Source organism: Pyxicephalus adspersus, chromosome 1, assembly GCF_032062135.1.
Source record: "Pyxicephalus adspersus chromosome 1, UCB_Pads_2.0, whole genome shotgun sequence".
NCBI classification, from domain to species: domain Eukaryota; kingdom Metazoa; phylum Chordata; class Amphibia; order Anura; family Pyxicephalidae; genus Pyxicephalus; species Pyxicephalus adspersus.
In genome coordinates, this window is record NC_092858.1 from 85,556,176 (window position 1) to 85,572,637 (window position 16,462).

General features: G+C 35.7%; 1 protein-coding gene across 1 annotated transcript in view; it reads right to left on the reverse strand.

Annotated features, from left to right (window-relative positions):
- Positions 1–16,462, reverse strand: part of SRRM3 (serine/arginine repetitive matrix 3) — a 53,251-nt gene that overhangs the window by 35,755 nt on the left and 1,034 nt on the right. The window contains exons 3-5 of the mRNA XM_072407166.1: positions 7,503–7,571; positions 5,350–5,385; positions 393–443 (exon numbers count right to left, since the gene is read on the reverse strand). Coding sequence (XP_072263267.1) covers positions 393–443; positions 5,350–5,385; positions 7,503–7,571 — 156 coding nt within the window. The remainder of the gene's footprint in view (positions 1–392; positions 444–5,349; positions 5,386–7,502; positions 7,572–16,462) is intronic.

Below are 16,462 nucleotides of genomic sequence, written 5' to 3' on the forward strand. Positions count from 1 at the left end.
TGTTCAGGCACTTCCTGTTATAGGAGCACCATTGCTCCAAATTTTATTTTTATAATATAACCCCCTCCAAAGGAGTTGTTTCCTCATTTCCACTGGTCTAACATTCTAACTGTCAGTAAGCTAGTCCTTTGCAATGATGTGACGATAATGATGTATCAGGAGTTGGCTGAAAGATGTTACAGGGGAGGTTTAGCAGTGCTGAATGCAAAAAGGGTAAGACTAATTTACAATGCAGTTAGCATCAATGTTTAATTAGTTGTAGGAGCAACAATGTTTGTTAACATTAAAACGTAGGTAACATGATTTGGCATCTTCTCAAATATAAATTTTTTTAGGTTTGCACCAAAATACCAAATTTAGCATTATTACCAAATGCCAAATATGTGACATACCTCTTCCTGTCTTTAGTTTTATCTTTCTTTTTGTTCTTGAGGCTTCTTGATCTGTAAGGTAACAAAACAAATATTCGTGTTAGTTTTAAAGTAGAAAATGTTCATTAGTTATGAAATGTATGTAATAGTATTAGTAAACGCACAATGGATGTGCCAAAACCAGCTTTTCCTGTACAATTATTAAAAGGAAATGTGAACTAACTAGTGCATGAATATTCATTATTATACCTAACTTCTTTACTCCTACCAACCTTTCACAGGAGTTCTCATGCAAAACAAGGTATATTCCGAAAATAAGGTAATACCAAAGAAACAATTTTCATACTTACCGGTGTTTGCCTAAAATGCAGTTAGGTTCTGGGGAAAATTCTATTGTTTTTAGTTCTCTTGATTATTTGAATTGTTGTGTATTAGATTAGATACATGGTGACTATGGTGGAAATCATTCCATTAGAACAGAAAAGTGATGAACACAAATACAAACAATATAAAACTAAAAATATTAACTGAAAAGGAATCTAAACCACCTCAGATTTCACCTAGTTCTAAAATTGCAGCCATCAAGCCTCTTATAGTATATCATTGGGACTCAATCATATACTATATCTGTAGGGTCTGAATTACACTGCCATGTTGTTAAAATGTAACAAGTATGGAATGGTGATATCATTTGGACTGTGGATTTGCACTTTATTCGCTTATAAAGAAAAAGGTTGACTTTCTTTTTGAAACAAGTTTCACAAAGCATTACTTTAGAGACATTTAAAACATTTTTACAGTAAAAAATTGGGGTTGATTTGCCAAAGGCACTTGGGCCATCTAGTTGTGTGAAAGTATGATCCCATTAATTCATCAGCATCAGTGTTGGTGTGTTGAGATGCACTGAATCAAATAGGCATCAAAAAGTAGTGAGCTGTAATGTATCAGAACACTTTTTGCACTGTACCACAAAATACGCTGAAAAGAAAAAGGGAAGAAATGCATCATTGATTTCAGTGGTCACAATAAAAACTCCCATATGAGTGTCAGTCCCCACAAAAATAAGTTTATGTAAATAAGTTAAATAAATATGTTAAATAAGTCAGTGACCACAGTAATAAACACCAAATTGGTGTCAATGCCCACAAAAAGCGCCCCATATTTGCATCAGTGGCTGCAATATTATCCCCCCCATCGATTGCAGGGGACACAATAAAATCCTTGAGCATTGGAGTTAGTGACCACAATAATATTCCAGCATTTGTGTCAGTGACTGCAATATTATCCCTTAGCACTAGTTCAATGGCTGCTTTCATAATATTCACATTTGTGTCATTGACTGCAAACTAAACGCCTATTTTATGAATGAACAGTCAATCTGCATGCTAAATGACTGGTTAGATTGCTTTGGCATGCATCTTTTTCCTTAAAAATCACAGCTGGTAAAATTGAATTAATGTGTTCTAAAGAATTTTGCAAAGTCTTCTTATATTTGAATTTTAAAACCACAATGTCAGCATATACTGCAGTTCCATGATAAATCTGCAATCTAATCTCCTAACTATATGCTAATAATTTAATTATGTGTCCCATCATTTTGTGCCATGTTTTTCTTCACTATCAGTATTTATTTTTTTCATTAATTTGTTACAATGAAAACTAACATATTCAATAAATGTGTATATTCCAGAAAATTATTTCAACTTTTTGCACCTACTAATGGAATTGCACAGAGCAGCACAAATAAACAGTTCTTTTAACTGTCCTGCTATTATAAAAATAGGCCTCCTTATTCCTCAGTTTGAGGCTTTAGTAACAATTCATGCAAAGAGAAAACAAATGTGATGCTAAAGTCAGAGAACTATACATCTACATACATCCTATGGTTATATCCAGCTACAGTTAAAGTCTAATCTCAGTTTACAGCACAGAAGAGGAAAGCACTTGACAGCAAAATAGCTAAGCAGCTAAGAGCGTATTTTCTTTCCTAGTCCAATCTTCAAATGAATAGTGCTATTTGTTCTGCTTTGCAGGTGCCCTATTTTCCAATTAGAGGTAATTTTCTGTTATACTTGTTATCATCTCTTCTGTCAATGGCTCCCACCCATTTCTTAGTAGACTATTGTTTAACAGTTATATTTGTACTGCCTTTCCTTCGCAGTATGGTTCTTTAGTAAGTGCTGCAAACTGCAGGCAATGACCTTGGCACCATAAAATGAACAGCTACACTTACTAGTGTAGAACCTATTTATTAGATCAACGATGCATAGACCATACAAAGAAACAAGAAGAAATAGACCAACTCTCCAAATCATACAAGTAAGTGTATAAAGTCATACAGTGTATACTGCTACTTATGTTATTGTGACCCACAGGTGGGTAATTTTTTATAATGTAATGGACAAAATAACCACTTTAATGGCTAGGTCAAACAGAGCTGCACCCATTGTAAATAAACCAATACAGTATATATGATGTACAGCTTCCTAGGTGGCTGTTTGAAATGTGATATATATATTTATCTTATTAAGAATAAGCAGAATATAAAAAAAAAGAAAAATTCCATTAAATCCAAGCTCCAGCCAAAACATTTTTAAACAGGTACACAAAAACAAAAACAAAAAACAAAGACATATCCCAATATAATCAGGAAGAATCAGAACTTTAAAAAAAGTTTTATTGTCATTTGTACCTTCCTAAGTTATGACTGATCCCTTCATTTCTTTAAATAAGTGTCCCTAAGAAAAATATGTTGACTGAAGTTAGGCTCCACAAATGGAATTATCCTTTAATAGAGCTTACCTATGAAAAATTCAAAGCATGCCTGCTTTGATACAGCATTTATTCTAATATACTACTACTATAATAGGCAGAGGCTGGCTGTTGCCATAGTAAGACTGAAGCTACTTCTCCCAGGTAACAATGTTATGGAATTATTGTAAAACCAATGCTGTGGTAGCCATTCAAGACCTAAAGTATGGAATAGGTCATCCTAGTTACATAATTTCTGGTAACTGCTAAAAGTAAGAGTTCATGAGATAATGACTAATAAAAATACTTGTAATTGTGCACATTTTTTCTCAGTTACATCAAATATGTCTGTAGGTGGTGAATGATCTTTACATTTTCCCATTGAAAGGGGAATGATGCTTTAATTGCAAGAGGGATGAAATTTTAATGTTGTCAAAGCCAGGAAAACATTTGCAATATGCTTTACCCTGTGATGACTGCATCAAGGTCAGACAGAAATAGAAGGCAATGATGGCCATGGGGGAAATAAGTTTCTTGCAATTTTAACTACTTTTTAAATGTAAAAACAATAAAAGTCCTTGCTATCAAAAGATAAAGATAATGTAGAACATAAATAAAGATATAAAATATGCATAATTCTAGTAAAGTTTTAAAAGTACAAATAATGTTCTTTCATCGGCCGGCCAGCTGTAACAATCTCCCCTTTGATTCTATGTGTGATTCTTTGATTCTTCTGTGTGGCCCAATATAGGCCGCTTTTTATGCTCTGAGAACATAACTCCAGCAACTGAATTTTATATATTATTATTATCTTGTATTTATAGATCATTGAATATTACACAGTGCTTTGCAAAGTCCATAGTCATATTAATAATTTTCCCTCAGAGGGGCTCACAATCTAATGTCCTTACCATAGGCATATGTCAATAACACAGTTTAAGAGCAATATTACGGCGAAGCAAATTACCCTAACTGCATGTTTTTGGGGATATGTCAGCTTTCATCCATGAATAGTAATTTATGTGACAGCATTGCCATACATTTTTTCATGTAGAATCCAGGGGCAGTTTGGTGCCTCCAAATTATTGGTGCCAATTACAAACGCTTGGGCAAGCATTTTTGCAAGCAGTTTCAGGCATTTATTTTCTAGGAAAATCTCCAAAATTAAAAAAAATAAACACATTTCACTGTGAAAGTCACTGGTCCAAGGATGTCACTGTGCAGAGATGTCACATATATAGAAATGTCACTTGTGCAGGGATGTCACTGTGTCATGTCATCAGCTATTCTGCTATACTGCAGCCTCTGCCTAAGCTGAAAGTGCCAACGGAACTGATGACTGACAAGCATTAGAATCACTCAAAGCCACTCCAGCAATGATGTAGGGTTCCAGTACACTCCTACCAAATGACACACCTCAAAACCACACCAACTAATCCACCCATGACTTAAAGCCACACCGAACAATGACACATTCCCCTAAGACACTGCAGGGGCGATAGGAGACCCTAGGGGTTAAACCAAAAAAAGCAAGTGCCCAAAGAATGTAGGAAACTTTTTGAAGGCGACAACCTAGCAACTTGAATAGAACTTGGGCTTATGATACCATAGTGCACTTTATTTCCTTCTCTTTTTACCAGAGTGGGTGATGGTTCAACATGGTGAGACAGAATAACCAGCTCTGGAGGGGGACTAAATAGTTTGTCCTGATTCTATCTGCAGTTGGGTTAAAGATGATTCTTCAGGGTAGGCTTTCGTCTTTCACACCCACATTACACAAATTTCTATTTAATTTTTGAAATGAAGTGGGCTGAAGCATCATTACAGTGGGACACACGGACACAAATTTCTTTTGACAACATTTTCATGAGTGCTTTTGTTACAGCACATGGTATATGTAAAGGATGTGTCCTCCTATCTCCTGGTCATCTTCTAATGTCCTTGGTGTTCCCCCAGCTTCAAACTTTGACTAGGTGGATCATGGATAAATGATCTCTGATGATGATAATTGAGCCTTCCTCTTATTCTTAATGGGTTCTGGTGTTAATAGACTCTCCACCCCATTATCCTTCTCATCCTTTTATCTCAACTTAGGTGATCAAATGGTTCCCACTTTTTTCTTTTCTGAAACCATATAATAATGACCTGGTTGTACTCGTAAATTTTCAATGCCTTTGTACTTTTTAAGATTGTATACTGGAATAATATAATTAAAAAAATAACCTACCTGTGTCTTCTTTTCTTTCTCGACCCTGAATTTGACCTTTAAAAAATGAATAGGAATACATTCAAAAAGATTTATGTTAATTTATGTTCTCTCCTACATATGGGGCTGAATATATACAAAAAAAGGATAAATGAAAATACTAAAAATAAGGAGATTAGTACAATAAACCTGTTCAACAAAATACAAAGAAACCTAATTATCTTTCCACTGAAAAGTGATAATTTCTTTTTTGTACTGTTCATATGTGGCTTATTAAGGCATTCCTGGAAAAACAACTATATCTTAGCCTTACACTTCAAGAAAGTATCTTTTTTCTAATAACAAGAAGCAGGTCAAACAGATGTAATTACCTTATTATACAGAATTTAAAAGTCTTGCTCATTAAAGATCAACAACATGTTTCACAAATCTAGCACAAAGTGCAAAGGTCATTACAGCTGCTATAACTGTCTGATACTGGACACATAAGACATATTTTTTTGCATTCTAAAACAATAAGTAACAAAAAATGAAACTAAACCTGGAAAATTGAGATATAAATAGCCAATACAATTTTTCAAAAGTCCACTATGGTAGATCTGAGGAAATACCTAAAAAGGTAAGTATAACATATTTAAAGTAAGTATATGATTTGAGTTGTAATTGTATTTTTATGTAAAAGTAATTTCTAATGAAACATTAAAATTGAATTTGTATTAAATACAGAGTTTTATAGATTATAGATTAGCCATTAGTGGGTTCTCAGTGGCTCATTTAATTAGAGATAAGATATGAGTGCTATATATAAAAGTATAAATAATTGTGAACAGGGGAAGAAAAGCAATGACTACTGTATAGCACTGCAAATTAAAAAGCAGAGACTATGTATATAATAAAGAAACATGATTTATGTTACTACCCAAAAATAGCATCTGAAATAACTATAACAAACGTGTAAAACATCAGTAGTTTGTAAAGACTTTTAGGCTTCCTATTTTGGTACACAGAAAGCCCCTGTGCTCCATACAGTTCAAATAACAGTAGACTTCAGTGCTTTTCCCCATGCTGCATGATTTTACCACACTGACACCTATGACTATTGTTTTTTTGACATTGCAGGTTTCTACAGAGTGGCCTTAAGTGTTCATCTATCATGTTAGTTTTTAGAATTTAGGCATTTTTTGAGTTGTCTTGTATATTGCTTCCTTTATTGTACCCCAATATATGGGCACTTTCTAAACCACCGGTTAAGATCTTTATCTAACTAAAGTCATCATCATCCCACCATCATCTTACAAAAACACTTTTTTTTAGGTCAACCTTTGACTTAATCCTCATCTTTGTTCCTCAAAAAAAAATCCTTGTCATATCAAATTTACTTGTGCAACAGTCCTTAAATACACCACATTCAAACTCAAGGGGAGCACCAATCTCCTTGCCCCATGCCATCTTATTATCTTGCCTTGACCAAGACAATATCCTGTATCCTGGTATTCTTCCCACTGAATTACTATTTCTACAGATCATCATAAATGCTGAAGCAAGACCTATGTATCCCTACAACTACTTATCTGCTGTTCCGCCTTAGAAATATTTTTTATAGATTTTATTCAACCTAATCATAAAATTTAAGTTAGTGTACACTATTTATGTGCCACCTAAATGTCTGATGTCATACATAAAAATCTTATAGCCACTCTCTCCACTTCTCTCCTAAGCTAATAATGTGCTTTAATCGAAACCTTATCTCATGCACAAATACTTCCTCTATAGCCACATTCCAGCATTTCAGGGAAGCATGTCAGCTATTCTCTTAGTCCTATCTTAGCAAGACTATTAGGAATGATGTTACAATCAGATTGCAGGCCCACTTCAGATGAAAATAAGCATAGGCATTGAAAAATGCTGTCTATTTCATACAAATATTATGTGAAAAGACTAAGACTCATCTGATTTGAACAGATAAAATCTTAAAATCCTAAAGAAAGGTTTTATTTGTAAATAATTGTGGCAATAATCAGTATAACTGGTTGTCATAGTGATCATATAATCAGGAAACCAACTGACAGACTCTCATACATTTATACTGGATTAGTCACAATGACATCAGATACATACATTGAATCCTAAACGTATATATATAAATTTCTATATGACCAGGTGAATGATTTTACCTGTCTCTTTTGTGCTTTTTGCCACTTTTCTTCTTTTTTTCCTTTCGCACTGGAGATGAACTATCACAACTAGAATTAAGAACAGATAACTCAGTCCTTAGCATACCCCCATCACATTCAGTAACAATAAAATAAAAATACAATTATTTGAGTAAATATCCATTTTTATAAGCAATTCTAGACAATTCCACATGGAAATTATAGTACTCTACATCCTGAATCCTGGAATGTCCAGCTTCCTTTATTACCAATTATATTAAAACATCCAAGCAGTTTCTGAATCTAACCAGTAAAAGTGACAAAGAAACTTTACTGGCACTTAGTAACATCAGATTTCTGGGCCTGATTTATTAAAGCTCTCCTAGGCTGGAGAGGATACACTTTCATCAGTGAAGCTGGGTGATCCAGCAAAATGGATTTGGTCCAGGATTCAAAACATTTCAAGAAATCCATTCTACATTTGATGGATCACCTAGCTTCATTGATGAAAGCATATCCTCTCCAGCCCTGGAGAGCTTTAATAAATCAGACCCTCTGTATGAAGGAGACAACGATTGGCAAACAGTATGTGCATTACTAACTGGTAAGCAATAAGAATTCTCTACATACTGTAGCACCACAGCTACAGTATGAGTGGATAAAAGTTTCAGGCCTTGTGCATGTTGGCTCTACTGTTTGAATGCTTTCAATGCTTCATTCAATTTTTATTTTGACTGTAGTACATCTCTCATGTCATAGACACAAAGCTCAGTTTGAGCATACAAAGAAGTTGGCTTAAGCTGCCATTATAATCTTCAAGGAGAAAGAACAGTAGGAATGTTTTTGTTGCATGAGTCACTGTATTTTTTGTTATATGACATACTACTGACTTCCTCACTCATAACCTCATCACATGCAAGGATACAAGACTTCTCTAGAGCTGCTCCAACTCTCTGGAATGGTCTTCCTCGTCCTATTCGGCTTGCTCCTACTTTCTGCTCATTTATGCAGAGAACAGTGGTCACCCTAGGCACGGAAACTAATTTAAAATTTTGTTAATGGGATTTTGTTGATGTCCATGTCTATATAATAATAAATTATTAGGTCTGTCTTATACTTACAACATAGAACCCTTGAGTTCTCCTTTTTTTAAAACTGAAGGCCAAGCAGACCAGAAAACTAATTTTTAGTTGAACAGAAAACTGTGGCTAACAATAGTAGGTGAATTGAAGCAAATAGAGGAATGCAAACAATTCAATAGGGAACATTCGATGTATTACAATACACCATTATAGAATGATTTACTACAGCATTCCTAGCCCAGATACACTTCCAAAAAAATCATGTTTAAAAGCAATCACATGTAAATCGACCCATCAGGATCAATTATGTGGATGGGGAAATGGCACTCACATCTAGCACCACTCATCATCTGGCTCTGATGGCTTGTGTTTTGATTTCCCTTCATTAGAAGTTCGGCCTATATAATTATTCAGTAAATTTACAACGGAAAGATGAAAGATTCCTATTTTAGAATGTGCTTGAGCATGTGACTGTCAGAATCCAGGTCCAGAATGTCTATATGTTGCAGTGCTTTATTACTAGAAAAAGTCAGAAGGCCAAAAACTCAAGCTGAAAAGCTCTTCATGTGATATGCAGGGCTGTCTGTCAGCCCAGACTCTCATCTGCTCTGCTAATCTCATCTCATCATTTAAAGTTGGGTTCTGGGCTTTTTTAATGGCTTTGTTATCATTATCATTATCAAAAGTTTACTAACCAACACAATGGATAAAGGATTAAAAGTCAGCTCCTAAGCAAACCTGGCTCTAGAAAGTATGCTTTACCATATTTTTTTCTATTGAAGATGTAGTAAAAAAGTAATGTGAAAAAAGTAATAGGAAAAGTTCTAAACTAGGAAGTTCCCTTAAAAGCAAATTAAACCCAGGACATCATTTTCTGGTAATTAAAATGACATATTCATGCTTTTCTGTCTTTCTCTACATTTCAGGTGCCATAAAAGTCTTCCATAAGCATGATGGATAATGGGCATGATTACATTTCTCTATTGAAACTTAAGATGAGAAAACAACTTACAGTATGAAAGTATGGCTAAAACACAGATTGCATCCTAATAAGAGAAGAAAAAGGTTTGGCAATAGACGTCACATGCATTGTCCATTTAAGACATTTATTATATCTTTTTAAAAAGAAAGACCAAGTATCTTGAAGTAAATATATTGGTCAATACCTACTAATGTTCTTTGCAGTCATTATTTGATTCTGCCAGTGACACTAATGCTAAATAGCTGCTTAAACCTGAAAATCTATTTCTAAGCCTGAAATATGCCTTGCAAAACATGTACCAGAATGTAAATGCTCACAAGGTGTCCAAAGATCACTTTAACATTTTGTGAACTATTAGTATATAACTCTAATAGTACATCATTGTGCAGTATATGAATGTATGTGCTAATATATTAGTTTTGACTTATATTGTGGATGAAATCCATGATTACTAGCTAAATAAAAGATGCTTGGTATTGCTAGTTTCCCCAATAAAAGGTTTGCTCTTGGGCTAACAATAATCCAGTGGCCTCAATGCTTTATCAAGCTCTGATCTGAAACAAGTATTGAAATCAGAGGTTCCAGCCTCGCTCTTACTTTATTTGCTACATGCTTGACAGTAATACAAAAACTAATAAAACCAAAGTCAAACAGTCAATTTGTATTTATTTGCAGAAGTAGGCAGTTGCGGTCTGCATATTTCAAACAGTACAGGTTTACTTTAATTCAATATGAAATACCAAGTATATTTCTTGATATATATATTTATTGTTGCATTCTGTCATTATATATATACTGTAATCGTATATGGCAGGGTACTCTATTAAATACCTTCCTAAGTTTTTTTTGCTATTCTACTTCATCTTATACATCATACTAATTGCATGTTTTAGAAAAACAAAAATGCTCACTTAATTATTTACCTTCATTTTTATTTATCTCCTCTGAAACCTGCTAGTATTTCCAGGTCCACACGAAAGCAGAGAGAAGAGACAAATTTGAGCAATCTATTCTTTTATTAAAAAAATTACACCATTTCGCTGGATGTCAGAATGACTCTTTTTTTTTTTTTTTTACTAAAAATCTAAACCTTTTAAAGCTTCTCAGACAGGTTATTCTGACAGAATGGCATCAATAATAATGCTGGCCTATCCTATCATAGAATGCAAAGAATCCTTAAATGTTATAAGTAGGCCTAAATATTTATTTGTCACAGCAAACAGAGCAAAAGACAGATAGCTCTACATATTTCCCCTACTTGTGTTTAAAAGTTTTATGAAAAATGTATACTAGTTTTGCATTCTTTAAGGTGTTTTGCGGTTTGTATACCCATTTATTTCTACAGTCTCTTTGCTTATTTTTTTCCTATTTCAATCACCAGGAGGGTGGCTACACTGCCTTGCCGGCATTCCCTGTAGTTCCAATGTAACCAGCTTCCCAGCTGGGATTACAGGTGCCCTGTTTCACCGTAAATAAGACAGTGTCTTATATTAGGCTTTGCTCCAAAATGCAAAAAATCAACATTTATTCAAATATAGTCATGTCATCATCTTCTGGAAGGAACATCATCATAACTCTTCAAACCCTAAATTCTATCTTAAATTTCTTGTGCCTCCACTTCCTTTAGAACCACTGACCCCAATTTCTCATGTAGAGATAGCTTTCCTTAAATGATCACCTCTTGTATTTATATATATTGTAGCCTATTTTAGGGAAATCAGGGTATGTGTGCTGATGCTCCAATTTTCGACATCAACAGGCAGCACAAAGCCACTCCCCAGCTCCTCCTATAAAAGCAGTAATTAACAGCAGGGCTATAGTAAGCAACTCCTTGACAGCACTGTACTTTGACAGCAGGAAGGTAAAAGTAGTTGATTACCTAACATCTGCATGACATGCACTCAGAAAGCACTGCAAGGAGACATGGAGCAATAGGGATATAATCAAGGAAAAAATAAATGTTTAGAGTAAAGGTAATAATAACGATACAATTTACTTGTATGAACATGACTAAAATGCATCTGCACCAGCTGCACAGATTTGCAAAAATTCTCAGGCTAAATACAGAGACAGTTTATTCAGATTTAATATACGGGTTCTTCTAATATATCATCCTCACCAGTATTGCAAAGGGATGAGTGTGGTGTTCTGGTACTGTGCCTAGTTTGCCAACTGCTCTGACAAAAACAGGGGGGGGTGGCTGTAGTGAAAGTTCCTTAATAACCAGCAACTTTGATATTTTTGATAGGTACATGAAACTGCCAATATTCTGTACACATCTGGTATCCACTGATCTAAGTTTACAACCTTTAGCTGAATCTTTTCTGCTGTACTGCTCACATCTCTGTTTTGTTGTTTATGATAATTACTGCCTATCAAAAACCACTTGTTTCTCATGACTGTTTTCATTTGCCACAGTCTGTGTTTAATTGCTAATGCTACCCAAAGGTTGTGTCCCAGATCTCTGATCTCCATCCTTCTGTGTTAATAATATATTGCTATAATGTACCTTTGTTAACAATAGCACCAATCACATACACTTTAATTTCATAGATTTTATTGCCTTACATTTTAAAAGTCTAAAAGTCTAAAAGTGAAAGCAGAAGTTGTTCTATTAACTCAAATATAACCCAAATAACATTAGCAACTCCTCAAAAGATAGGCTCAAAAATAGGCTGACAAAGACAAAGACTTTATTTGAACCCAATATTTTCAAGCAGGTAGTTCATAGATGGAAACCTATAAACATGTAGCACCTGATGGAATTTTGCACGTAGGATTATTCAGTTGGGGAAAGTTATACATAATACTCAAAAGTAATTTCTTCTAAAGTCACATAAACCGATAGGATTTTTTACTCTGAAGCCATGTAACCATAATTAAAATCTTAGTTCCATATAACCTTAGTTAGGTTTTGTCAATTGTATGCCTGAGATACTACATACTAAGATGTTCCAATGATATGTGCTAACTAATGCCAAACTTTATTAAATAGTGAAGTAATATGAAGGAAAGTGCACCTTAATACTTTGAACAAGTATTGTAACATATTTTTGGGTAAATTTCTTTTCCAGATAGATGTAGAATGATTTAAATGTGGTTAAACAGGTAAGCCGGCATTAACAACACGCCAGTTTGACAAATAGGAATATGTCGAGAGAATATTACATTACAATATATATTATATAAATGCAATCTTTCTAATGGCTCTGTACAATTTATGAACTCTCCTACATGGTTTTTGTTCAGATACAAAAACAATTATGTTCTATATAGTACATAAAATTATTAAATATACAACTGTTTTCTTTCTTCACTACGTACCTACAGCTGATCTATAAATGTTTGTGATACAGTGTGAGCAGTAAGAAATTTATAATAAAATTATTGCTATTCTCTTGCCCATAATAATATGTTTTAAGCATTGATGAAACTAGGTACATCCTTTTTTTCTTTTCAATAGGCTCTAGGTACTGCAGGCTACTTTAATGCATAGCATTAGAATATTTTAAAAAACCTTGGAAAGGACCCACAAACGTACTCTAAATGAAACAGTAGGGAAGGAGCTGGTATTACTGCGGGAGAAGCTAGCTTCCCTCTGCTTGGGCAAAGCCAAGGCGATGTTGGCAAAATGTAGAAGAACCTTCTATGAATATGGTAATAAAAGCAGCCGAATCCTAGCTAATTCTCTGAGGGCCCGGAGAGTGCGCTCTTTTATTCCCCTCATAATTAACAAAGAGGGTGAAAAGGTCAATCTAGTAAAAGATATAGCTGCTTGTTTTCGGGAGTATTATGAGTCCCTTTATAATATAAACCCAAAAGCACAAAGGAAAGGCTTTACCTAAGAGAGCTTGACTAGGATCAAAGACTATATAGCCAATTTTGGCATGCTGCAACTATCCCAAACTGATATTGAGGCCCTGATAACCCCTATTACAGACATTGAACTCTAAAGAGGCATAAAATCTACTGTCACAGGAAAGTCGCCTGGGCCTGATGGCTTTACTTTAAATTACTACAAGACCTTTCTGGGCATTCTCTCACCCTGGTTTCTGACAGCTTATAACTCGCTCCTATCAGAAGGGAAAATGTCTAAGGGTTCCCTTAGCGCCCACATATCAGTAATTCCCAAGGAAGGGAGTGACCCCTCAGTATGCACTAGTTATAGACCAATTTCATTACTTAACCAAGACTTGAAATTGTTTACAAAAATTCTGGCTAGTAGATTGCAACCCCTACTCTGTAAATTGATACACTTTAACCAAGTTGGGTTTGTCCCCACTAGGGAATCTAGGGACAACACCATTCGAGCGGTCAACTGGATCTTAGCCACCCAGCGATCCCAGGCCCCTGCCTTTCTCCTGTCAACCGACGCAGAGAAAGCATTTGACAGGGTGGATTGGCAGTTTATGATGCAAACCCTACAACATATTGGACTGGGAGACAATATGAGGTCCTGGATTGGTTCATTATACATCCAACCAATGGCTTCAGTCCAGAGTAAATGGCTTTTTTTTAAAATCTCTACCGATTTCTAATGGCACGAGACAAGGATGCCCCCTGTCTCCATTACTCTTCATACTAACCCTTAATTTCTCTGCGGAATCCCTTCCTCCACGAATATATTGGGATTACCCTTCGGTATCTAACCCCAGACAGGCTACATGTTATGTTCCCGGCAGAGTCGGGGCTGTGTTGGAGGTGTGGCATGCCAAGGGATCTATGCTACATATATTTTGGTCCTGTCCTGTACTTTGGGGTTTCTGGGCAAGGGTCAGAGAAGTTTGTCAGAAAATGTCTGTTCAGGAGATCCCTGAGGACCCGACATTTTTTCATCTCCACCTTAACGACTGGCCACGGAAAGTATACAAGAATTTGGTGCTTAGACACCTCCTGAATGTGGCCAAAGCCTGTATTCCGGGGCTATGGAGAAAGAGCAAATTTCCCACTGTTAAACTCGGGCTTCATAAGGTTAACGAAATTATGTTGATGGAGGATCTTACCTCTGGCATACATGATATAACCGAGAAGTTTTTATCTACCTGGGCTCCTTGGATAGCATTTCAGGAATCTGATGAATATAAACCCTACTGGGTCATGGATGTGTTAAATATTATGGCCTGTTTTCCTAACCCTTCCTTTTCTTCTTTATAAGTAAGGACTCCTTCACAGGTACCACCTCATCTGAACTGGACTAATATCAATGCAGCTGGGACTTTTTTGGATCTATTGCTACTCAGGACTTTTTGGATTTGTATAACCTTGGGACACTCTCCTTCCTGTTTAGTTCTGGTCCCCCCTCCACCAACTTCCCCCTTGAATACCCCCCCTTTTCTTTTGGTTTCCAACTGTTGTAATGTTTAAACATGTGTTAAAAATAAAATTAAAATAAAAATAAAATGTTAATAAAAAAAAGAACATTTTAAAATATTCCCCTTTTTTTGCAAACCTATACTTGTGATTTAATTAAACCAATGTAAAAAACGTGGTATAAGTGAAAAACACTTTTATCTGCAGTAATATTCCAACAACTATAATTTAAATTGATAAATAATATGCACATATTATATGTGTCCAATAATAAATATGGACAAATACTCCCAAATAACTCAACCTTATCATGTTAGTTGCTCTGGGTAAAGATGTTCTACCATTATGTCGATCTGCTGCACATATTTCAGTTTCAAATTACTACTTCATATTTCTTCAAACATTATTGGTGTGCGGCTTCAGTTAATCTTCATGTTTCTTTATGCCTTTATGAGATTTTTTAAATATCTTTTTTATCCAAGACTCATGATTCATGTACACATATCTGCTTTGAAATATACATATAGACAGACACACATGCACACACAAAACATATAATTTTTATCTTTTTAGGAGTAAATGTAAAACTATTTCCACTTGGTACAAAAGGTATTTCAACCCTGAAATGTTAAAACCTACTACGAGAAAATGTATTGCTGTAAAAGTCTCCAAAGGGGAAAAAGGAAGCAAGATCATAGTTCTCCCCAAAGGTTTTTAGCCGGTTGCTCCGCCCGGCTATTTGAATACCCCGCCCAGCTCTCGGCAGCTCTCATCCTCGGATGCACGGATCTCAGTGAGGCTGCTCCGTGCTCTGTGTCATCCATTCAAATGATTGCTGCCGTCGAGCACACAGTTCAGCCTTCATGTGAAGGAGACACAGGCAGCCCCGCCCCCATCTCCTAGTACGAGCTCTGCCTGTGACATGTATCCACCTCTAGCTCTGCATGTCATTCTGCATCCTCACAGCTCTGTGTGTACAAACCTCCATATCTCCTAATATGTATGTCACAATGATTTGTAATTTGCAGGGTGTACAGGGGACCCTCATAGATACTAGTTATTACAATATCAGCCCCCCAGCTTTAAAGAATTTCAAGATATGGGGGTCACAAATGTAAAGTTATGAAAATTGAACCTTGGGGTTGCTGTTTCAGAGAAAAGTGCAACTAGGAGTCCTAAATTGAAAGTGCAAATTGGGCCCGGGGGCCACTAACATAGCAAGGAGCATTGGGGTGGGGCCCCTAAATATATACCTACCTGTCACAAATCTATACCTAGAACACTGAAACAAGAAGTTACCGGATACCCGAGGCATAAACAACTTGGAGCACTAAATTTGCTGTGTTTTGCCACACCCCCTTTTTTACCACCCGGCTACAGCTTCCTACCACCCGGCTGAAAAAAATTTCTGGGGAGAACACTGAAGATGGTATTAAAATACTTTTCTAACTAGGTACGGGTTAGAATTTATGTCAAGCCTTTTTTAATGTCCCTGCCAACACTGGGAAGACTGCCTTCTTGAGCCAATGAAGGGGGTCTTCTTCACAGGAATTAAAAGGAAATCTCCCCAGTGAAGACACAGCAATAAAAGGCTGAGATTTTAACCC